Source organism: Lepidothrix coronata, unplaced genomic scaffold, assembly GCF_001604755.1.
Source record: "Lepidothrix coronata isolate B3197 unplaced genomic scaffold, Lepidothrix_coronata-1.0 Scaffold3, whole genome shotgun sequence".
NCBI lineage: Eukaryota > Metazoa > Chordata > Aves > Passeriformes > Pipridae > Lepidothrix > Lepidothrix coronata.
The window spans coordinates 10,090,997-10,116,266 of NW_016690183.1; the positions used below are offsets into that span (position 1 = coordinate 10,090,997).

General features: G+C 40.2%; 2 protein-coding genes across 40 annotated transcripts in view; both read right to left on the reverse strand.

Annotated features, from left to right (window-relative positions):
- Positions 1 to 21,405, reverse strand: part of UBP1 (upstream binding protein 1 (LBP-1a)) — a 52,147-nt gene extending 30,742 nt beyond the window's left edge. For 4 of the 6 annotated variants that reach the window (XM_017820999.1, XM_017820974.1, XM_017820982.1 and 1 more), the window contains exons 1-2: positions 21,308 to 21,405; positions 10,860 to 10,976 (exon numbers count right to left, since the gene is read on the reverse strand). In XM_017820999.1, the coding sequence (XP_017676488.1) occupies positions 10,860 to 10,976; positions 21,308 to 21,387 (197 nt within the window). In that variant the 5' untranslated portion in view covers positions 21,388 to 21,405. Of the gene's footprint in view, positions 1 to 4,319; positions 4,468 to 10,859; positions 10,977 to 21,307 lie in introns of those variants that run through there. The other 2 variants (XM_017820991.1, XM_017821008.1) reach the window with 2 other exon arrangements.
- Positions 19,966 to 25,270, reverse strand: part of CLASP2 (cytoplasmic linker associated protein 2) — a 152,244-nt gene continuing 146,939 nt past the window's right edge. For all 34 annotated transcript variants that reach the window (XM_017820818.1, XM_017820723.1, XM_017820691.1 and 31 more), the window contains 3 exons: positions 24,613 to 24,819; positions 23,353 to 23,469; positions 19,966 to 22,293 (listed from right to left, as the gene is read on the reverse strand). In XM_017820818.1, coding sequence (XP_017676307.1) covers positions 22,207 to 22,293; positions 23,353 to 23,469; positions 24,613 to 24,819 — 411 coding nt within the window. In that variant the 3' untranslated portion in view covers positions 19,966 to 22,206. The remainder of the gene's footprint in view (positions 22,294 to 23,352; positions 23,470 to 24,612; positions 24,820 to 25,270) is intronic.

Genomic DNA, 25,270 nt, shown 5'->3' on the forward strand with positions numbered 1-25,270 from the left:
GGAATCCCACAAGCCATCACATGGAAACTCAAATGGTTAAAGGCTTCAACTTAAAGGGTGTCTAGCACAAAATACAAGAACTAACCAATGAAAGAAAGAAGAAAATGCCAACACCAAAACTTGTGTCTTCCTAAGCTCTTGACTGTACTAAGGAAAAGAAGTAAGAAAGTTCACCATGACAAATCCACAGTTCTCCATCCAGTCCTCCAACACAGGGAGGTCAGGCAGCTCCTAGTACAGATTGCTCCTACATAGGAGTAATGCATGAAGAGTAAACAAGGGCAGACTCGCTGCCCTGCTCTCAATCAGAGATGTCCATCCACCATGAGAGGTGACAGGAACAGAAAGAGAGTTCTAGAACTTGAAGGTTTTTCTTTAAAAATTAAACTGGCACCTGACTTTTTGTAATGTATTCACACACTCAACTAGGAAGAAACAAAAAAAATAACCTCAACCTCAAGCCAATGTCAGTGATCTACAACATGAGGTTTATCTTTCAGCATGTTTTATCTGTGGTAACAAAGTGAGGAGGATTAGGTTTGTGGATTCTCTTTTCCTTCAAATGCCTATTTCCAGAGAGGTATTTATATATTTATGCGCTTGCATAAAGAATAAAGCTTCAATTCTAATCAGTTCATAACATTTTATTTTACAGAGTCTAGATGTCAGTGAAAATTATTTTTTCTACAGTGCAATGCATAACAATAGACAGACCACTGCAACAGAAGTTTTATAATGTATTCTGCAGAAAATACTGTGTACATCAGAAAAAGAAAAAGGAAATAAAAAATTCAGGATACCTTAAGTAAGCATTCCTCTTAAATAAAAAAACATATCCAGCAGCAGTTTCAAAAGAGTGGGAGGCATTAGGGGAAGCATAAACAGTCATTTTGTCTGTCATAATGTAACAGCAGCCAAAAGCAGGGCCTGAATGAGATAACTCCTTTTTTTATTTTTGCACAGCGACTCTAAAGTTAAAGTAACTGCCAGGACCCAATCAAGTTCATCAGAAGCCAAAAAAAGGAATGTCAGGGACTCAAAAGCTGTTAGAACTCAACACCCTTCCTCTCTTCTGAACCTAATAACAGAGCTATAGGTTGTAAGGCAACAATCCTTCAACTCCTTACTGACCACCTTTGGCCTGGTTCCTTATGGCTACTTTGGCCTGAACCACGGAAGAGAGCTGATACACAAAGTTCCCTCACCATCCAACACTCTCCACAGCATTAGGCTTCTGTTCATCTCAACTAAGGCAGCAGCCAGCTCCATTCTCCAAAGACACTTCAATGTCTGGGAGATGCAGCAGAGTCAAACTGACTTGACTCTCAAAAAAATAGAGGATTCTCTGGATGTAGTTTCATAGTCTTTTATATAGACTTTCCCATTTCAGAGGCAAGAGTTGGTTTTTTCCATTTTGTTTAATGAACTTCAGGTTTTAATCTACAAATATATACCAAACAGCTACTCCTGAAATAACCATCAAGTTCCCCATGACAGGTTTGAATTTTAGCACTAGGAACACCACTGGAACTGCAAGCATTTAAGTAACTGCATACACTAAGCTTCCAATTTACATGTAAAAATTCAGTCATTAAGACACTTGTCTGTCTATTAATGCTCATTTAACTTAATTTAAATTGATTCATTAATCAAATAATTCATTAGATGAAAGATGGAATTCTGCTAGAGAGATGACAGGCAGTTCTTTGAAACTTATCTTTTCAATTAAACAGCCTCCGATTTTTAACCATTCATAGTAACCATCAGTCCCCAAAAGTAGACAATTCCTATTGTGTTACAATGGATAGCATGATGGATTTGTAAGAAAACATGATGGGTGTCATTACCAACTGAATATAACATACTCAAAACTCACTATCACTAAAGGTACTGTGGTTTTATGTAGGTTTTCGGGGGGTGTTATCTGACATATCTGACAACTGTTATTATCAGTTGAATTGAATTTTGTGTTTATAGGCAGTTTTTTATTGCGTGAGAGGATGTTAGAACAGCAATCAGAAAAAATGGGTTTCAAGCTTTTATAAAGAAATTTTGAAAACTATTTAAAACCACGTGAATCTGCAGAGAAATTCAGGAGGCATTTAGCTGCCTTCTAAAAAGAAACCTAGTCACTGTTCAACAGACACAAGCAGCTTTCTTAATAAGAATAAACACAGGAGTAATGCCATATATTCTACTCCAGAGCACTGACTCATCATCAACTCGAGGACACATCAACTACTTTAAATACAACCCTAATAGGTAAAATAGTTACATGCAGGTCTTGCTAACAAAATTTGGGATATACCTTAGGGAGCTCTCCCAACACTCTCCTCTAGGCAATACTTTTTTTTCTTCTACCATTTTTTCATAAGACAGTGACAAGTAATTAGCTTCTACTGGCACAGAACAGTGAGAGAGCAGTATCTCTCACTCTTCATGCTATGCCACTTCTCTTAGTTCCCCCCCTTACATCACTTAACAGGTCATAATTTCTCTGAAGTAAAAATCTAAATAATACATAAAATAACTTGCATACTTGCTGAAATCAGTCTGAATCCAGCAAACCCTAACTGCAATAAGGTGATCCCTTTAACTATGTGGTCAGAGATTGAAGCTACAAATAATACTACTGGCCTGTGTCTTCCAAAAACACATCCTAGACAAAGCATGCAAGAAAATTTAAGTCTAATGTATAGCTTAATTTGTGCAATATTACTTCTTAAGTGCTTTTAACGGCTACAACTCTTTTTCTGGTAATTCAGAATGTCCTAATAGGCAAGTCTTTGTAACTAAAAACCACCTAGGACTGCTCCCCACCATAACAGGATGATATGAGCAAAAAAACCAATCCATCCGACAGTAAAGGTTACAATTCTTACAGTTCCAAGAAACTGAACAGTGAGCATTACTGGGAGGAGAAATGAAGTCTATAAAAAGAAAGGAAAGTATTTTTTAAAACCCAATCAAAACTCAGTATTTTTAATCATAAGAAATCCCAGAAAGAACTGAATCGTGATAGAGAAGGAAGAGCAGTTCTTGAACAGGAGCACATGCATTATCCATAAGTGTCTGCACACTAAGGAACCATCCAAGCAACCTCCATGCAGCTGCCCACAAAAACTGGCCCACCTCTTCATGGGATAAATGTTTGCTAAGGCAGAAATGGGACAGAAGTAGGATAAAATCCAGAGAAGCTGAATATAAAATCAGGAGTATTCTCATCAAGAGAGATGAATCACCTTGTTCCCTGAACTGGCAAGTTCTCAAAGTTATTTTTAATTTAAAAAAAAAAAAAAAAAAAACAACAAACCCCACAGAGAACAACCCCCCCCATCAAAAACATACACCACCGTCAACCTGCCGAACTCACAATCCCAAATACTAACAGAAGGGTCCTCATTTCTATTCAGCTGAAGGCCTTATTTGTAACTTCCAGCAACGACACTGCACTTTCAACACTTCACCTGGAAAGTACTGCCTTAAAATACACTTAATAGATGAAACGTGTGGTCACCTGAGAGAGAATGTGCCTTCCATACAGGCTAGGCCTCAAAACTATCAAATGCAACTGCTCTGTTTCTCCAGACTCTCAAAACACTAACCCTGTCCAAAACCTTGAACTAAAATGTCTCCCGGTGCCTCCAAAACAGTTTCTCTTTCCCATCCTAAATCATCACTCGGAAATCCACACATTTCGCCCATAAGCGAAATAAAATTTACTCATTTCAAACAAGTACAATTTTATCTTAGCTTCGAAAAAGCACACCCAAACGCTACTTAAACACTTAAATTGGTTAAAATACAAGCATACTACTACCCTATTAACTACGTTTACCTGATCGAGAAAGAACATTTTTAAACGCCGGAGAAAACGGCTAGTGTTTATTGTAAATAAGAATTATATTTGGCCAGTATAAGATGACAATCTTTTGGAACGTGGGTTCCGGTTACATCTCCCAGGGACAGCGAAGTGTCATTTTTACGGCAGAGATTACACAAATAAAAGGAAAAGCCCCCCCCCATTCCAGGCAGCCGCCCGCCCGCCCGCCAGCCCTTTCCAAGCGGCCACCTGCCAGGAGAAAAGGGAGGGCAGGGCGGGAGCCCCACCGACACGTGCCCGCTCCTCGGGAAGAGCCTCTGGGAGCCAGAGCAATAAAAAAAGCGAGGGAAGTAGCGTGGGAAGCCGCGGCTCATTCCCGCGCTCGCTGCCCCGAGGCACGGGCAGGGCCGGGCAGGGCCGGGCCGGGCCGGGTGGCCCGGGGAGCCCGGTCGGGACGCGGCCCTGCCGCCAGGGATAGGTTACAGGAGGGAGTTACCTCATGCTGTAGGCACCGGCTCCCAGCTCCTGCCCGATGCCCGAGAGGCTGGCGTCAAAGTCGTGCACCAGCCCGGACTCGATCACCTCGTCCATCTTCAGCACCCACGCCATGTTCCGCCGGCCCCGCCGCGCTCCCGCCGCGGGAGGGGCCGGACGGGGCGGGGCCGCTCGGCACCGGGGCCGCCGGGGAGGGGCGCCGGGAGGGCGAGGGGCTGGAGAAGACGCAGGGAGAGGAGGGGGGAAAGCACGTGCGGGACGGGGGGACGGGATGGGGCCACTCCGCGCTCAGCCCCGGGGGGGCCCTTTCCTCGCAGCGCGACCAGGCCGCGGGGTCGCTCTCAGCATCCTGCGCCCGCCCGGCCGCCGCGGGGCGCTGGGGACCGGGCGGCCGCCGCCGCCTCCTCCTCCCCCTCCTTCGACCGGGCACTGCCCAGAGCCACCGCTTCTGCCGCCGCCCGAGCTCCGACCCAGCCCAGCGGCGCCTCCCGCCGCATCATTCGCAGGGGGGAGGCTGCGGCGGGAGCAGCAGCAGCGCCGCGGGCACCCGCCGGGAAGGAGCCGCCGCCGCGGGAGGTCCCGGCCGCCCCGGGGGCCGCGCCCGCCGCTCCGGCGCGTCCGCAGCGCCGCTGCCGCCGCTCACGACAACATGGCGGCGGCGCCCGCCCCCGAGCGCTGGCCGGGGCGGTGCCTCCCCTCTCCCGCCGCCGACCATTGGCTGGGCAACGCCGCGGGGCCCAATGAGAGGCGGGAGCGGAGGGGAGAGGGGGAAGCGCAGCCAATGAGGGGGCACTTCCTCACGCCAGGTGACGTCACGGGTGCCAGGCGCTGGTGATCCCCGCCCCCGCCCCGCGGCATGGCGGGAGCGCGCGCCCCGGAAGCGGCGGCGGCTGGACGCGGAGGGGGCAGGAGGCGGGAAGTGGCGGCAGGTCCCGCCTGCCCGCCGGGAATGGCGGGGTGGGTCCTGCGCCTACTCTGTCGCGGTCGTGCCTCAGAGGGCCCGCTTCTCTCCCCCGCCTCCGGAGATGTAAAAGCTCTGAGCAGCCTGGTCCAGTGGAAAGTGTCCCAGCCCATAGCAGGGGGGCTGGAACAAGATGAGCTTTAAGGTCCCTTCCCAACTTAAACCGTTCCCTGATTCATTTTTCCATAGAACGCTGAGGAGCCTGCCCCCCCAAAAAACCGAAACCCCGCAGAATCAGAGAATATGCTGAGTTGGCAGGGACCCACAAAGATGACAGAATGAATAAGGTTGGAAGGGACTACAGTGGGTCATCTGGTCCAACCTCCCTGCTCTAGCAGGGTTATCCTAGAGCACATTGCACAGGATTGTATCCAGATGGTTCTTGAATATCTCCAGAGAGGGAGACTCCACAACCTCTCTGGTTGTGACTGTTCCAGTGCTTGGTCATCTGCACAGTAAAGAAATTCCTCCTCATGTTCAGGTGGAACTTCCTGGGCATCAGTTTCTGCCTGTTGCCTCTCATCCTATTGCTTGGCACCACCGAGAAGAGCCTAGTACCAACCTCTTGACACCCTCCCTTCAGATACTTACAGACATTGTTAAGATTCCCCTCTCAGTCATCTCGAGGCTGAACAGGCCCATCTCTCTCATCCTGTCCTTGTAAGAGAGATGCTCCAGTCCCTTAATCATCTTTGTTGCCCTCTGCTGGACCCGCTCCAGGACCTCCAAGTCTTACTTGGAGTAAGGAGGAGTCCAGGAGTCCAGAACTGGACACAGCACTCCAAATGTGGCCTCATGAGGGCCGAGTAGTCCAACTCCTGGCCCTGCGCAGGACACCCCAAGAGTCACACCATGTGCCTGAGAGCATTGTCCAAATGCTTCTTGAACTCTGTCAGGCTTGGTGCTGTGACCACTTCCCTGGAGAGCCTCTTGCAACACCCAACCACCCTCTGGTTGAAGAACATTTTGCTAATATCCAACCTAAACCTCCCCTGACACAACTTCAGGCAATTCCCTTGGGCACTGTCGCAAAGAGATCAGTGCCTGCCCCTTTGCTTCCTGTCATAGGGAAGCTGTCGATTGGCTATGAGATCTCCCCTATGAAGGATTACCCTGTTGCAGTCTAAATGACCAGTCAGTACTGCGGGAAGATCAATAAAAAGACAAAGCAGTACCTGTGAGGCAGAAAAATATTTATGCTTTATATATAGTATACAACCTAAAGCAATACACACACTAATTAATTTGAGGGGGAAAAACTCTAAAACCTCATCATCCTGGATTCAATCTCCGGCTTGTTAAAACAAAGGTGTTCACAGAGGTGAAGGCTCACTTGGCACCTGCAGGCAGGGCTACCTCATAAATGACCAAAGCCCAGATAAGCATGGGCTCAGGTCAGAGCCCTCTTATCACTAATTGCTAGAAGGGAGCAGCTGTAAATGGACCTGTGATAGGCACAGATGGCTGTCATAATCTTCAGGTGAAATGCACCCACCTGTGGTGGAGTGGAAAGCGCTTGGTACTCAGAGTACCAAGCGAAGAAAATTCTTTCATTTCCTCTGTTTCTGTCTGGCCTTTGATTTGTTTCTCAGCCCATTTTATAGCAACTTAAGTCAATTTTTTAGGCTTTTAGCTGCATTAAGACCAGCATTTAACAGGCCAAACTGAGTTTGATACAGGTGTATTCAAGTAGCATCAAATTTCTCTTTCTGGGATATGAATTTATAAATTGTAAAAATTACTAAAGTTGATTGATTTTATGCTGTTATTAGAATTGGTTATTCTATACTCTCCAAGGAAAGGTCCCAGGAGGCAGCTAAGCTTTTGATAAATAATTTGTACTGATCATAGTGGCCTGGCAGTTGGAAAAACTAGAAGGGATGCAAGGAAGAGCTGGAACTGCCAGTGATGTAGATTATAATCCTAATTCTGTTCCCTCTTGTCATCAAATAGGGTAAGTAACCCATGACTTGATGTAAAGAAGGGTTCTCGAAAACCCATCATGCATTAATAATTCAGAGGATAGTTAAATAATTTTATGAGATGTTTCATTAAAATGATAGATCCAGAGAGCAAACTACAGAAAAGTACTGAGACTGTAAAACATATTTTGATCATGCTTTAAGTACAATTGCACAAGTTTTGCAAAAGATAAAGTCAGGAAGGCCCTAAGTTCATTAATGATTAACAAAATACTAGCTGTTGTTCAAAATGTGCATATGACATCCTCAAAGATAAAGAGAATCACACAGACCATGATTTATGATCTTTAAAGGCAATTTGTTAAGTTAAAATACAACTGCCAGCCTCTCCAAAAAAAGGTACTGGTATTTTTTGCTGCTGTAATTGCTGTAAGAGTTCTCTGCCTGTCTGGGGACAGATGAATAGTTCATCTGCATATAAGGGGAAGCTTTAAAAAGGGAAATTTATGAAGAGGGCATGGGCTCATAGACAAGTCATTAGCATAGGTACTAGCTACCACGTTACAGCTATTAGTGAGAAGAACTGAAATTACCACAGGGAAAATTCCTCTTTTAAGCCTGACAAGAATTCCCTGAAATCCTTAATTTACTATTATTAGCATTTTATTAGCACTTTATTAATTATTAGCACTTCTGAAGGTGGCAACAACCCAAATGATGGCGTTAATTAATTTCATTGACTATTATGAGATGTTTATGGTCCACTTAATAAATTAGTAGGCATTATTCAGCATACAACAGTAGTCACTACCAAGTTAGCTAAAACTCCTGTCACTGAAGGATTAGAGTTTTAGTTGAGAACTCAGACTTTGTGTGGACCTAAAGTGGACTTCATAATAAGGTAGCAGAAATAGCACTAAAACCCACTTTTGTAAATTGTACAAAAGAAGGCGGTGGTTTGCGGGAAACCAACAGTAATGCACTTTCTACTTCTGACAGTCAGATAAGTTAAGACAGGATCCAAGACCAGAGAATCCACATATAGATTGATTTATGCATAGCAAAACTGGTTTATCTGCTTACTAGACTTGCATTAACATAGCTATGTAGCAGTTACAAGATCATAAATTGGTGAGAACTTTATACTGGGAATTGGGTTTTTTCTGACATAAATTCCAACCTCTCCTAAGGGTATCTTGAGTGGATACAGTGAGACCCATCCTCTTGCAGTTCAGTCTTAAAAAGTTGGGTGTAGCTTGTCCATGATAAACAAACTGACAGCATTTCTGAAGATGTTATCTTTAGGTATTTTTAGGACATAAAGTGTCCTTTTTCTGTTAAAATATGAATATTAAAGTGAAGACATTTTTTTCTTTTATCTGAAAACCTACATGCTATGCATATTTGGTAGATTTTTGATGCCTTTTTCCCTAATAAAATTCATATTCTGCAACATAGACAATATAAGCCCCATGCAGAGTCCCACAAGTTAGGTACCTGCACCAGTTTTGAGATTACAGATTTTTTGCCTAAATTGTTAAATATTTAGTTATTGGTATGGCTGAGAGCAGAGGCTGTGGGACAGAGAAGACTCCATATGCTTTATAGAATGATACAACTTTCCTCCTGGCTCTCTCCCAAGCTTTGGTGACATGACAAATGTCTAAAGATTTCTATGTGCCTGGTGTAATTGTCTAAAAAAGGAGTTAAGAATTTTGAGATTTCAAATTGCTTCTCTAACACTCTGAGCAGGCCAAATCCACAGGTCTAACCTGTCAGAGGTGACATTCCCTGTGGCCCTGCTGTTCCATTTCTGCAGATCCACTAATGGGAATTGGAGACATGATCTAACAGAGAGCAAGTGCAGGCAGTGTGAGCCTCATTTTGCAGACATATCTGCATAAAGGTGTTCCAAGTGTAGTTCTGCTGGGATGTGGGGATCCTAGGACACTCCTTGCTCCATCTGCTCATCACTAATGCTGGCTGGCATCCTACCCTGAGTCAAATGCTTCTTCTGTATAAACCTTACTGACGTCAGGATGTCGGACTGAAGTGTGGTGCTTCGCTGAGGGTAAAGCACTAAGGACAGAGCCAAGCAACTTGACGATTATGACCAGACTGAAGCCTTGTGCCTGAGCTGGTTTGTGCTCTTCCTGCTCAAAACAGTCGGCCTCAAAGGGCAATCTTGTGAGCTCCTGTACACAGCCCTTAACTGATAGAAGTATCCCCCCCTATAATGTATTTCAATACCAAAACACAGATGCAGGCTGCCTCCAAAACTAAAGGAAGGTGCTCAAAAGCGTGTGGGAAGAGCGTCTTCAGAGGGACTCAAATGGTAGATTTTTGGATAAGGGTGGGAAAACAGAAGCAATGAAGAAAGACAAGGACATGGTGAAAAACAGGCCCTGAGAGAGAACAAGGCCCTGAGGAAAGCTAGGAAGGGACACACCTCCCTGAGGCTGAACAGAGGGAGGACTGGAGGTGTGAGTGGACATCCTCACTTTCCCTGGTGGTTTGGTTCCTTTTCCCCTGGGAACTGTGCATGTCACTTGCAAACAGGATTGCATCAGGGAACTTGAGCACCTGTCCTTCATTTCTGGTTTATTGCTTGAGTCAATAGAAACAGCATTGTGTTTGCTAGGTATTTGTGTTAGCCAATCTAAATTTCAACTTGCTCTGGCCTTTGTACTGAGGTGGATTGATTTTATAAAATGCCACTGCAGTTTCATTAGTTTCACACTTTAGAACCCTCAATTCCTTTGGGGTTTGCTTGTTTGTTTGTTTGTTTGTTTTAAAATCTAAAACTTAATACGTTTCTAATAAAAACATGCTACTCAACAGTTCGACAAGAGCAGAAGTAATGCTGTGATACAACAGTGTGCGACTACCAACATAGAAAGAGCCATGTCAAGATAAATGATTACACACTATCATGTTTACATACATTATTTTTAGCCAAAAAGTAATAAGCTAAAGTTTAATAAAAAGAGTAGACCCCACTTTAAATTGAAACTCAATTAACGTCAAGATTCAGGAATCTATGAGCCTAGCTTTTGTCAAAGCATAATCCTTTTTAATTATAAGAAAAATTTGAATATTGTAGACAAAAAATATTTTAGTCACAAAGAGGTACATTAGGTTCATAGCTCACAGGAATATGCTGATGCAATAACCTGTACATTGCATCAGAATTTCAATGCAAAGCATTTATTTAGGCAGTGTGCCTGGACTGATATAACAAGCAGCCCATAGTCCTGGTCCTGCAGATCAATTGAGCTTCAGCAAATAATCAAAGTAGATGTGAAACATCAAGGTATTTCTAAGTCTGTATTACTTCATATAAACAGATTTTATCTACAGACTGCAAATGTAATTAGAAAAAGAAACAAAAAAATACCACATCTGTATCATATTAAGCAGCAAAACATTCCTATCACTGTTACTAGCACACGTGGTGTCATGGCTTGTGAAAACTGTAGAGCTGTAGTAAAGTAAATCTCCACTATGTTGACTGTACTGCACAAATTATTTTCAGATCACCAGCTCTATTTGAAGGCTTGAACTTGTGAATTAGCAAAGGCCATACAGTCTGCATTCTTGTGTGCTATAGCATTATAATTATTATTATGATTAAAAGTCATGCCCATTCTTCTCTTACCGCAAGTAGCTGTTGTTACTGGTGGGATACTGGTGATGGTGATAATGTTCGGGCTGGCTGTGCCAAAAAAGCATCTTGGGATGAGATGGAGTGTTGTGCTCGGCCAGGAGATGGTCACTGCAGTGACAGGAGAGCGGAAAGAGAAAACAAATACACGCATTCAGATTAAAGTTGCAGCTGGGTTCCTCTCAGACCTTTATGTTGAGCTGCTGCCAGCAAGTTTGCCAATGTCCCTCTCTCCCAAAGAAGCAGGTAGCTGATGTCTTGGCTGGTCCCCACATGCTCTGCTGGTCCCAAACCTGCTGCACTGCTGGCTGCTGCCCAGCTGCAAGGCTTTGTTACTACCTGATATGACATCAGGTGCACCTCAGATCTCACCCCCCACCCCCCCCACCCCGTTTCCCTCCTCCCCTCCGTCCACACTGAGTGTCACTGAGCAAACTGTGTGTTACACAGCCAGGAGAAAGAGCAACTTCACAGCACTTCTGCCTCAGAGAGGCACAGAGCTTCCTCTTCACACAGTCCACTCAGAGAACTTACACACTATAACCTACATAGGCACAACTGACTGCAGAGAAAAAGAAAAAAGGTGGAACATAAGTGACCTTTAAGGTGAGCAAGATGTCTTCTCAGCAGTGTATCCTTTTTGCCTGTTCATTCCATTCAAATAGCAGGCTACTACAGAATATAACTTTATAGCTACCTTATTGTCATGAACAATGAATAAAATAAAAATCCCAACAATGAAAACACTGTCAAATTGCAGGAAAAATATTTACTCCAACACCCACCCAATACTACCCTCACACCCTCACTTTAGGGAAAAATCACATACAGATGCAAAACAGCTGCTTGGCCCACATATCTCAGTGCCATTTGTTTGCTGAGTTTTGCAGGCAAGATTGCAATATCAATTTTAAAACACATAAAATAGCACTGGTTGATCCTGTAAGGCCTTCACACTCAGAAATAAGAGGGGGCACACATCTAAAACCCTCATCTGAAACCAGTTACCTGCAGAGGGCAGCCATTCTGCTTGAAATAGGAAGGACTACGCATAAATAGTAGTAGTTCAGTGGTGGCTTTGTTACTTTTGTTTTTTTAAACACCAGTACATGCTATAAAAAGATACTTCTAAAAGGTATTACAGTATTGTGGCAACACCCAGGCTATGAAAATTAGAGCATCAAAGAGCAAGGTTTTTGGAAACAAAAAGGAATTATTTCATATTAAAGTGATAGTAATATAGTAAACTTCAAAAACACATTACTTGTGATGCCGTTCACAAAAGCAGATAAGAATTGGGACTGCTGCCTTAGTGATTCTAAGAGATTATTTTCTTCCAGGAAGTACATAGGTACCTCAAGGAGAGCTGTTATAACATAGATCAGCTCTTGTACACAAATTGGTCTTTGCTCCAGCAAGGATGAGAGCTGGACAAGCCTTTTCAAGGTTAGTTTTTCCACTCAAGTGTATATATGTAACTGCACACTCATAATAAGCACCCTCCTAGCAGATATAAGGGGCTGCATGTGTCCCAGTGACCACTGTTGTAATTTCTTAATAATTTTTGATTTTGGTGACTGTAGAAAAAGAACACATATCCTGCTCACTGGTTTACTCCATTTACTGGCAAATCATAAAATAGAATCCTAGATTTAGGCAAAGGAGTTAAATGTGTATGGTGCATTGTATTTGGAAGACCCATTTCCCTTTGCACTGATTATTCTCATGGAAAGGACTACACATTTCACAAAATCACTTTCACAGTCTTCCCTTGGGGTTGATATGAGCTTCCCACATAGAGGTTAGGCATCTGTTTTCTTCTGTGACTTGTATTTCTATTGAATGGAAGGAGTAATACCACAGATTCCCCTTCACTTAAAGAGCTTTCAGCCTCTTACCACAGAATGGCTCCCACCTCTCTATGCGTATCTCACACAGCTGATGTGGCTTTAAATCATCTGACTACTCCCCAAAAGTGGTCTGTTCCTTTTGACAGATCCTGGTTTGTCAAACAGCAGCTGGGAACACTGCAGTTTTAATGAGTCTTTTTTTTTTTTTTTTTTTTTTTTTTGAGAAGTCCAGGAGAGACTCCCATTTTTTCACCTTGAGAACAGTAGACTTTGTTACTAGCCCTTTCAGAATTAGTGTTGATATTTTTTAAATAGCACAAACACAATATATCAGTCGTAGATTTGTTCCTACATCACGACAGACAACTTGCTTTCATTGAAAATAACCACCCAGGGGAGCACAGCCAGATTCAGCTACTGGCCTGGGTTCACCCTAGATATTTTGAGTGTGGATAATGAGCGAGAGCTGTGAGGCCTCAGTGCTTTAGGTTCTCTGATTTCAGTCCTCGGTCATCAGCTTGCCCAGGTGTTAACAGAGCTTTGACACTACCATCCACAGTTGTAGGCCGTAATAAAATACAGAAGCATCACAGCAAACATGGGGTGTTCATCAGTAGGGGAGGGTGAAATAATGGCGACTATTCTGACCTCAGTTTCTAAGTGCCTGCTTGTTATAAAAGGCAGAAGTCCCAAGGCCCGTGTTACAGGTGCCCCTCATGGTATGCAAATTACTTCCTACTTGAGAGACCGTGGCCACAAAAACTGCTGCTACAAACCATCCTATCCCACTGCACCCACTGGTGGTATAAGAAAAGCAAAGCACAACCAAATCTTGTGGATTTCCATGCAAAAGCACTGTGAAAGAGGAAATTTTGCTTGTCTTTTCCTTCCTCTGGGGTTTGACAAAATACTTGAGTTATCATTCATAGTTGCTTTAAGTTCCTTGTATAGAAAATTAAGTAGATAGAATACGCAGAAAAAATGTTATTATTCAAACTGAAATTAAATACTACCAAAAAAAAAAAAATCAAAATTCAGTGTTTCTTTTCTTTCTCCTCTTTAGTTTTGTGTTTTGACTCATGTTTGTTGCAAACAGTATATGGATAAAACTTCAAGTACAGTAGAACTTAGTTTTTTAAATTAGGATAAACTTCCCAGGTTATATTTAATCCTGGTATTTTGCCTTGTGAAACACTGTATATTCCCCACACCCACACCTGCTGCCCTTGACTAACCTCCAGACATAAAGGTATGTGGTTACATGGTCCTTCAAGTTTGGGGACAAATAAGGTGAGTTTTTTACCTTGTACTGTTTATTGTTAAGGGGCTATTTTTTTTCTTGCTTTATGATCTACCCAATAAGTTCACAGATCTCAGCACAGGAGCACTGTATATACAAACAACAAGACATTATTTATTTAAAACATTTCATGCTCTAAGGCTTGTGTATGGCATGCAAAGTCCAACATGAAATTTAAGGTGGGGAGGCTCATGTTTTGCCTAATGGGTGGATCTGCACTGAAGTTAAGTACTTTAGCATATGGTGCCTGAAAACTTTATTGGACTTTTTTCCATGAGCCACATCCAAAATTATGAGGTCTCCTAAGGCATCATTCAGCTTGCTAATCTTTTTTATAGTGATTGGACTCCCCACAATTTTTCTGATTGCCCTTCTGAGAAGTACAACAAATGACCTGAAATATTAGTATATATACAGAATGTCATCTTTGCTCTTTGAACAAGTGAAAACTGTTCTACAGACAATACATGGAAAAACTAATCAGGTACAATGTAAGACACTGTGAATTCAGTACATATTCTGAAAATTTTATTTAATGGAAGTTTTTGCCGTCTTGTGATGACTTTTAGTTGTGCTTAAAATAGCAGATCAGTTTAAAATCAAAAGAAAGTTTTATATTTATGCAGAAGCAATCCCTGTATACTTTATTCCCAAAACAGATCATAGAGAAGAAAGTATCGTTATTTTGATGCGCCCTGTTTAGTTTTTGGACTCTTTTTGGTTGTGTAACAGTTGTTACCCAGTACAGGGTAGCTTTGGAATGAAAACAGCTGTCAAATCAGACACCAGTGACCCTGCTCAACTAGATCACTGTGGAACAGTGAGGTATTCAAGTCTAGATGATATTGCCTGCTTGCATGGGCTATGAATCCATTATACATCTATGTGAAAGGTGCTGACACACATTTCTAGCCCCTCTTACTGTTTTAACACACAACCTTTCTGTCTCTCCTTTATACCTTGTTAGTGCGACTGTATTCACTATAGTGAACTTAAAATCACTGATGAGTAACAACCACAAGCAAGAATAACTTCTGCATGTGATCCATTGCTGCACTGACTTGCAGTCCTCCACACATCTCCTGACATGTTAAGAGCTGATCCAGCCCAGTTCTTTTGCTATGTCTGGTCATCTGAGGGTGGCAGAAGTATGTGGTCACTGCTGATAAACAGCCTGTGAACAGCACTGCCCTGTGTCTGTGTAGTGCAATTAAGGATAAGCAGCAATGCCTGCATGTTCTCCATGTCCACCTGTCACCTTTAATCTGGACTGTTGGATGGTTTTAGGTGTCACAGTCTGGGCCTGCTGAACACTGAAGCACTGCAAGAACTGCTCGCTTACCAGTCCTCCCTCTGTGATACAGAAAGCAGCATGCCTGCCAACAAAAGGAAAGGGGAAACGGAAACACTCCCAAAGAGCACTTTTAGTAGACCTCCTAAATTGCAGTAGAAATCTTAGGGCACTGGCAGCACAGGGAAAAGGTAACGTGTCGCAGGGCATCTGACCAGAATGGCACTCTGCTTGATACATAACAGTGCTGAGGACACTAAATGCTTCAACAGCCCCTTCTGGTCACTTTGATGAAACAGATATGTAGCAGACTCTGTGCTTGGACTTGCTTCAGTGTCTCCTTGATATGGGGCACTCGAAGAAGTAACTTTATATGTAAAAGAGAAATATGAATTGCTTCCAATGCTCAAGTGTCAGATTACAACAAACATAAGGTTTGGCTTGTTCTGAAGAATGCAGGGCACGATCCTTTCCTTGTGGGGTCTATCTCCTTTTAAAGAAGTCTCCTTTATAGAGCGTTCCTGGTCTGTGGTTTATTTCTCCATAGTCATATTCCTCACACTACCTACTTCTGCATCTCAGGATGCTGGAAGGTGTTGAGATATGAACTGAGGAATAAATGTCTTAGTGACTTCACATCTTACAAGACGGAGCATCGCAAGTATTACCTGTGCTTTCCTCTGCTGCCTTTTAGGAACACTAAGGCCTATAAAGAAACCTATCATATGGAGATCATTTGTAGGCAGAGATTTAGACAGCATCACTGACCAGAGAAAATTTTGATTTAACACATCACATACCCAAATCAAAACTTAAATTAGCACATTTTTATGGCTGTGGAAAATGGTGGAGTCTGGTGTGGTTTTTTTTTTTTTTTGGTTTTGGAGGTTTTTTGGTTTTTTTGGCAACTAAGAAGTCTGTAAAGGTGGACAAGTTCAAGTAGTTGTTAGTCTGGTATTCCGTGCTTTCTGTGAACATACTTGATAGCCTAAAAGTCAGTGTTTGGACTCCCAGAGTGCTGTAGCCATGTAGGCTTCCCGCATGTTGTAACACAGAAAAGAGCGCTCAGTTCCTTCTCATTCCTAATGGACTGAATCCCTTTTACCTGAGGCTCTGAGGCAGCTTTGGTACCCTGCCAGGTCTAACATTTTCTATCATTAGGCTGTCTTGGTAATGCATGAAAATTCCTCAGAGGAAACAGATAATTTTGTCTTGGTAAAATAGTTCAATTGATTAGCTGGCCAACATGGCCACAGCTGTAATCTGGAAGATCAAAAACCGCATCAAACAGCTCAGAAATTCTTTATATAAGATACAGCCATCTACAATGACATTGAGCTATGGTGTAAAAGTGTTTTATCTGCATCAGTTTAAGTTATGCTGAAAGGACACAAAATAACAGGCCGGAAATTACTATTTTTCCAGATTAAAGGCATTTTGCAGCTGCCTACCATTAGTTACATTTCAAATGTGTTATTTCAGATTAGCATATAGATTAATTAAGCATTTTAAAACATGCTAATCTGCAATTTTAAATGAAATGCACATCCAGCTCCCCTACAGGCTTGCACTTGACCTGTTTATCTACGCTGAAATCAACAGTTTGTCTTCTCTGGTATTTTGACATGAGCTACATGTGCACAGGTTAAACAAACTGTGCTAAATTTTTTTTTTTTTGTATTCTCTTTCTTCCCCCCACAATACAGGCAGACCCTCAAAGCCCAGGACAGATGTTCATTCATTTTGCCAGCATCTCTGTGAGCCCAGGGTGCTGCTGGAGGACCAGAGATTGTTCCCCAATCTGATTTGTGAGGAATAGAGTAGGGGAGCTCCCACAAAGTACTTTGTTGGCTCTGCCAGGGGCAGAGATGAATAGATGGTGAGGGAATACCTAAACCAGTCTAGCTGACTTTTGAGAATGTCTGTCTACTGCATAACTTAAATCTACAGCTTGCTTTTACTGCTACAGATCTTTTTTGGACAGACGGGCACTACTTTTGAATCTAGCCTTACATATAGTTCCAAGAACCATCTCCACTCTTAGTTGTAGCATGAGTTGATAGAGGTCCAAAGATGAGCATTGGTGGGCAATATCATGATCTAGGAAAGAAAGGACACTGAAAAAGAAAACTTGTAAAATGTTGATGTCCAAGATCAAGTTTAGTTACCTTTCTAACTCTTGTCTGATATCCCTGTAACTGGATATCAAACAGTTACATGAAGGTATGTTCCTTTTTCCACTGAAGAAATATTTTCCATGTTTCATTATCCATAATTTTAAAAATCTTACTCCCTCAAAATATCCCCACTAGGAACATTTTTATCTACCTAAAATACATCAAGAGTTACAGAATTTTTATCTTCAATAGAAAACACATTCAAAACTGCTTGCAAAACACCATTTTCCAAGTTTTCAAGAATTACGGTTAAGCAGCAGTTTACAGAGTTTCAATTCTGTCCCTTCAGTAGAGAACTTCTTAGTAAATACACTTATTATCCTAAAATTTTATCAGCAAAGGAAGACACTTCTTCAGCTGGCATAATCCAAGCTGCACAGCTTGGGAACCCTGAGGTCTTAAAATATACTTAAGCATACAAACGTATACACAATATAGAAAAAGAGTAAATGAAGTTTTTTACCTGCCTGACTAGCATAATTAGTTCCTCAAACTTCCCACATTACTGAAAATCTTCCTTGTTTTAACAAAAAAGAAGGTGGAACACATACATAAATTATGAAGCAAATCTTCAAAGTATGTGCTTTTAACGAGCTGAAAAGCTTAATTGGGAAATGTAGGGAGGAAAATTTAAGATGTTTTCTTCAGTGAATGTAGTATGAATATTGACTTTCATCTTACCTGGAAGTAGACTGGAACTACAAATCTGTTTACTGTTTTAACTGGGAGAAAGTACTAGTTGTCATTCTTTAGATAATCCTGCAGTTCCCAAACGGCCTATTCATCCTCATCATACTTATGTTTATTGTGTTCCGTGTGTTTGCTGAATCCCAACCTGACACAGCCAGTGGAACCATTCTCACCAGCTACCATAGGGAGTAACTGTAGAGTAATTCAACATATTTATTCCCCCAGATTATTTTCGCTTTTCTGATTGTTTGAAAAGGGACAATGTCATATGCACAATTTGAATTCCTCTGCTGAAAGTTAAAACCATGAGCAGTTTGGGCCTGCATTCTCAATAGAATTTTTACATGGGTAGGTTTGTGAATTTACTTAAATGTTTAAGCATTCATAGAAACTACTAAGAATATGTAAGTATTTCAGGATACAAATGTTTGTTCTTTTTGCTCTGGGACTCAGACCGCAAATAATAAACACAACTCAATCTGTTCCAACCTTTATCTTCAAAAACAAACAAGCAAGCCAACTCAGGAAAATTTACATCATCAGCTCTCCTTTCAATTTACATTTATTATCCCAACTTCCTTGCTTCAGCCGAACATAATGTGTTACTCAAAATTCTTTAAAGCAAATGACATCAAAGTCTGAGACATCCAAGATATGCATTTCTTATCCTGATTCTGCATGTAGCTTTCCTTCTCCTTCTTTTTTTAAGCTCAAACTCAACCTTTAAGATTTACATTTCGGTATCCAAATGACTGCAATGACCTATCCTGACAGGATATTAGAGAGAACATACAGAACCCCTTTCTGAAAGAACAGCAACTTATATCTGTCCTAGTTTTTCCCAGATCTTTATGCTAATCCATTAGAGAAACCACCTCCAGCAGGAACATAAGGCATGACTAATCACTGCTTGAATTTAACTGAGCTAATGTCTATTTATAATATAGGAAATGAAGGCAAAAGCAATGCAGTGAATCTGATAACTGGCTGCCGTGGAAATAATTTTCTTTCCAAATTCTTAGATTCTGATGGCTTCATGTAATATAAACAGATTCTACCTGTTTACAAAGATAGCAGCCCCACTTTGTTGGAAACAGAACTAGTCATATCATGAGTAAAATATTAATTTAAATATATTGCATTCAGATTTTTAATACATGGGATATCTCCATTTAAAGATGGCTTAAAAGCAAAACTAATGAAAAAACTTTTATGTAAATATCTTTCTCCCCCCCACCTGGAGCAAAATTTTTCAGTCATACAGGACCATTTCTTTCTTACCAACTTTTGTTTACACATAAAAAACCTAGGTTCCATCCAGAATATATACTGTATGTTTCAATAACTTATATTTTCAGTATGAAATAGCATCTTCAAAATGATGACAAATAAAGTCATCTTGCAATGATCCTCTGAAAAGAAATATTACCTACAGAAAATGCAGGAATAACATACAGGAAGGACTATTAAGCTTAGAATTTGTGCAATTTTTTTAAGTGACCTTTTGTATAATCAAAATGTAACAACTACAGGATTGTAGACTGAAAAATATTTTTTTAAATATTAAAAAAATAAAATGCAAATGATGTATAATGTGCAAATAAATGAAATAATAAACAAGAAACCTGCCTAGATGAAGGAAACTGTGTTCATAAAGACTCTATTCAATTTTTAAAAAATTTGTCTAGCACACCTATATTCACAGTATGTTCTCAAATGCCAAGTCAGATTTAGTAACAAGAGTATATAAAGAAACATCATTTGGACACACAAAACATGAAGATTAAGATAATTTTTTTTAAAACCAATGTTGTATCAATCACATTTATAATTTTTCTTATAGCATGTGATCAAATAAAGCAGAAAACCAGAATGTATACATTGCTAATCTTTTAAGTAATGTTATGTACATTTTATTGCCAGTATATGCACAATGGTAAGCATAGAACTATAAATACACAATGTAATTAAACAGTAGAAAACAACAAGGATGTTACACGTAACAAAGGAAAGAAAGAGGAGATACTATTTTCTTGATGTAGCTGCTAAAAAGGGCTAGCAATGTGTTATGACAGTCTTGGTTTTAAGTCTTTACATATATTTCTACAACTTTTCCTCCAAATAAATCTCTGCAATGGCATTGCTTCTTTAATAACCACATCTTAGCTCTTTCTATTGCATTCACTTCAAACTAAAGTAAAAACAACCTTTCATGTAACTACAAGCATCTGACTTAATTTTTTTATTCAGTTTTGTTTTTCAGGGTTCCTAGCAAGTAAAGTGTGTAAGTAGTTTCTTATGATATTTGGCTGCAATGTTGAAGAGCGGAGTTCGGAATACACATTAAGTGATAATTTGGAAAACAAAAATAAAGAAGATTTTTTTTTCTGTAGATAGTTTTTCTACTGGGTGCTATATGCAGCAGCTCAGTCAAAAATTAGTCACCCTGAAGAGGTAGAGAGAATTTTAGCCTAGCATAGATCATCATCCTTGGCACCACAATTTTCTCTCTTATCAGGATACACTTCCTACAACTAGACAACATCACAATCAAAGGGAAGAAAGTCAGGAAAAAAAAAGGTCCACCATTCCTGGGAAGGGCACTGTTTCATCCCATTTCTCAGTTAAATCAGCTTGCTGCTTATATCAAAAACATGAAAATAAAAAAAAATAAAAAAAGAAAAAGACAACATTTAGGGACACAGTTACTTATCTTTGTTCTCTTTCCATTATCAACTTCATAAATACAAAGAACCATTATTCACAATATACTAACTCTTTTTCAAAAATGGAAAAACAAACCCTTGAAACATTTCCACACCTTAATCCAGATGGGTCTTGAGGATGCTATTCAAGAAAACCATGCAAATAATTTGGTGCAGCTTTTCCTACTCATCCAAAATATATATTCTTCTTTAAATTAAAAGGTGGCAAGATCCATAGCATTTGTGACTATTCCCCCACCTCCCCCCATTTAAATTCAATGCAGAAAATCTTGGTGCTTTTAGGAAGGTAAGGAATAAATAGTTTTCTGCACTGTTGTCATAAAATCCCATGTGAGTTACAATACAAGACTACTTGTTCCAGCAATTAGGTTGAGAGGAAACATTCTAGTGATAAAGATAAGTACATACTGAGCATGCTTGGGCAGAGCACTCCATTCTGAAGCATCCTGCTTGAAGAACGAAAGGTGACAAGGATGGTTCACGTCCATCAAGTGACCATTAACTCTGCTGCTCGATAGCAGACTGCCACGCTATCCCCAGGTCGGCAGTGCTACCCTGGGAGGGCTGTCTTCCACATTAAGAGGTACTGGTTGTACCAGTCCTCTGCTGCGCACACTAAATTCTTATTTATGCAACAAACATACAACCAATGAACAATATCACTTTTACAGAACTGGATCAATCCAGCTTTCTTTTTATAGGCGTATTTCTCAATCTCCAGAATATCCCAAACAAGCCGTAAATAAGATGATGAACCACCAACACAGTGAACGAGTCTCACTGCAGTTCAGACTAGTTCAGCCTTGTTTCACATCACTTCTTGTTTCTAGCGAAGGACATGATACTCAAACAAAACAGCAATAAAAAAGTAATGTTATCTGCAGCTGAGTAAAGCAACAGAATTTATATTTTAACTTCTGAAGCTTAAAGCATACCTTTTTAATTAGCATTAAAAAAATCTTTTTTTAATACAGTAACACTGGCAAAAGTTAATGGGAAGACACAGAGGATTATGAACAGGGTAACTGATGGATAAGATTATTTTAAAATTTTATTCTGCTTTGATCAACTGATGTTAATACTGTTTTTCCTTGGATTTGGAATAATTCTATTGCAACAGTCACATGCAGGCTGAGGACAGCCGTTAAAGAAAAAAAAAACAAAAACAAAAACCCCAAAAAAAAACAAAGGAGGGGGAAAAATAAACCCAAGAAAAAAGTTCCAGAAGTTGTATGTAAGGATTTTCCTTTCACTGAAGAGGGCCTTCCCCTTGCTTTAGGAGACCTGGGTAACTCTTGTCAGCTTCATTAGCTTTGTCCAGACATATCTGCTGCTGTATCTCCTGCTCCGGAGCCTGTTTGTGCACGTTTGATGTAAAGGTTCAATAATTTCATCTGCAAATTTAAGACAAATTCACTTTGTTTAGTATTTTCAAACTGTACAGACAGACTACAGGAATGGTACAAAGGAGACATTAATCCTTTTTCTTTTCCCCCAAAAAATTATATTTTCCACAGCCAATTCAAAGGGAACATACTTGCCAATGAAAACATCAAACACAAGCAAAATTTGTCACAAACAAAATGCTCGAGTTTATTCAATGATGTAAAGAAGAGTATTATCTAAGGTAGTTAGATTAAGATAGATGGAATAACTTCCTCAAATTACAATGCTGTTCTAAAGATGATTATGTTGATTTTTTCTTTTAAATTAATATTAAGGTTTAAGCCTCTAGTCAGAGTTGTTGATGCTGGTACTTACTAAAACTTCCAATATTGTCTAGAATCACTTTAAATACAATCATTGCCAGAGAGTATTTTTAAGATATAACAGTCTTTACAGATAACAGAAAATTAATTGTCCTGCTTTATTCCCAAGGACAAAGAAATTCACAATTAACAGTTTACATGCAAAAAACTGCATGTAAGAGATGTCAATAAAATCATAAATACCCCGAAACAAAAAGGACCACAGACTAATTACTATTATTTCAAATTACAGGTACTGAAAGGACTGATGAAAGTAAAATAACAAGGAGGAAGGATAAATAAAACTTCTGTATCTAACATCTACATATTACATTCCTTCTTTTCCAATCAGAACTTGCATAAAAAACAAGACAAGAAACATTGATAGGAAAAGCCATACTGAGTACAGCCATTATCCCTACTACCTGCATACAAGTAACAAAACACATTAAAAAGCAGTAAGAAATATAGCTTAGTAATTATCTTGATGCTAAAGTTTGTACTCTTGCATAAAAAAATACATACAGACTTTCAGTTTTCCATATTTTATGGTGAAGTTATATTAATGCTCAGAGGGTTTCAGCAGCCCTGATATTCTCCTTCAAGTACATAATTTATTGAAACTTTCTGACAATGGCAACCAAAATGCAAACATATACATGCAATTATGAACCCAGATTTCTTTAAATGGTATCTTTTACTTACTTTACTGCCAGTGAGTTGACTGAGATGCGGTTTTAGTTCATCACCAATTACTGCATGAATGGCTACAAGGCAGAAAACACATGCCTTACGAACGCTGCTCTCTGAATTATCATAACCCTAGAAAGCAATACAGTTAACATTAATACCTTATCAGTTAATGATTAAAAGCCTCAGAAAGCTATTTGCTTATTTACTGTAATAAATACATCAAAGTGTACAGTAAATTAATGCTAGTGTAGCCCAATAAAGCATTCCAACAACAAAACAAACACTGCTGACACAGAGCATGCAGTTAAAAAGCAGGCTGCTTATTAATCACCATCGATAATCATTTTCCAGGCTGAATTTAAAACCCACACAATCCTGTTCATAAGTTACACTGAAAACAGAGCTGCTGCCATGCAATAGGGGAGCATGTTAAGAGAACTGTTCTAGATTATACAGATATTTACTTAAAGCAGAAGACAACTCACAGCTTAGAGCTTCCTAACTCTGAAAGAAGAACTCTCATAACAGCTAAAGATTCTTTTGTTAACACTCATCTCTTTCTTTAATGATTTTTGTTTCTTTTGCCACTTTGCTAGCATCTCAAGCCTGGCTGTCTCACTCAGACTCCCTTCTCAGAGGGTCTCTTCTCTGCCTCTACCTTCCTGCAGATAGATGTATGGATCACACCCATTAAAGGCAGACATCTGCAGAATTCAGCTGTCAACTCTGTAAGGTCTTTATCCATCAGATGGAATATTTTGGCTCTTGATAAGGTAGGAAAGAATTTATTTTTAAAGACAAAGGAAGAGAAACCTCTGATATTCTTCTTGTTCTATTTAACTATCCCCAAACAACTGCTTCTTTCCTCTCGCCTCCCCCAAACCCCAAGTGATAAAACCCAACATTACACACAAATACAACATGGAGAATTTCAGACCAAATTATATAACCTGGAAAAAGGTACAAACAACAAAAATTATTTTGTAACTAAAAGTATCTACCAAGCTTAACTATAACCAGTGCTTCATATCCCACTGATATTTCCTTTGACTACTAATCACAGTTATAATTTAGCTACTTGCTAATCAAAGAGTTTGTTCCCACTATATGAGTTATTTTGGGTTAAGGCAGCCATCAACAATCAGACACATGAAATCCTTCATGAGAACCAAGTGATACTATTTCCAAAAAGTCTTTGCAATTCTTAGGTATACACGGGTTTTTTTCTGGTTTGTTTGTTTTCTTCTCTTTTCTTCTTTCTTCTCTCCTTACCTGTATTAGACCTGGCACAATCTCTGGTAGAAGCTGAGTAAGGGTTTCTTTAGATACTCTTTCTATAACTTTTGTCTGCATTTTGATTGCAGCCAGATTAATGGGGTAATCTGCAGTTTGGATAATTGGACAGAGAACTTTGATGCACTGATCTGGGCTAATGGAAGTGGCCAGCATGGAAGCAGCTTCTTCAGCAGATCTCACCACCTATTCAAAGAATAAGTAAAAGACATAGAAAAATGATTTATATGAGACTGGTACACTATAGTTTGTTGTCTGGTTTTGAGTATAAACATTTCCTATCAAGAGCTCTACAATATTGTAGAAATATGTGAAGAGGTAATTGATTCCAACTGTTGGACATAATTTCTTAAAAACACAACTCTTTCCCATACTACCTGTGCTGGCATGTAATTTCTTGTCATTTGTTATTGCTTGTTAGGTTGGTGATCACTGATAAAACGTGTTTTCACATTCATTTCAAAAGCATGTTTAATGATATGCCTAGACTGCCATTTCTAGAAGTCAATCTAGCTGTTTTTCTTCCCCTCTATCTTTGAAAGAAACTATGACAAGAGAGTAGTTAATCCTGAAGAATATGAAGAACAAGCAGAACGAGAGTAATTAGGTAGGAGGTCGAAAGGTACACAAGCTCAAG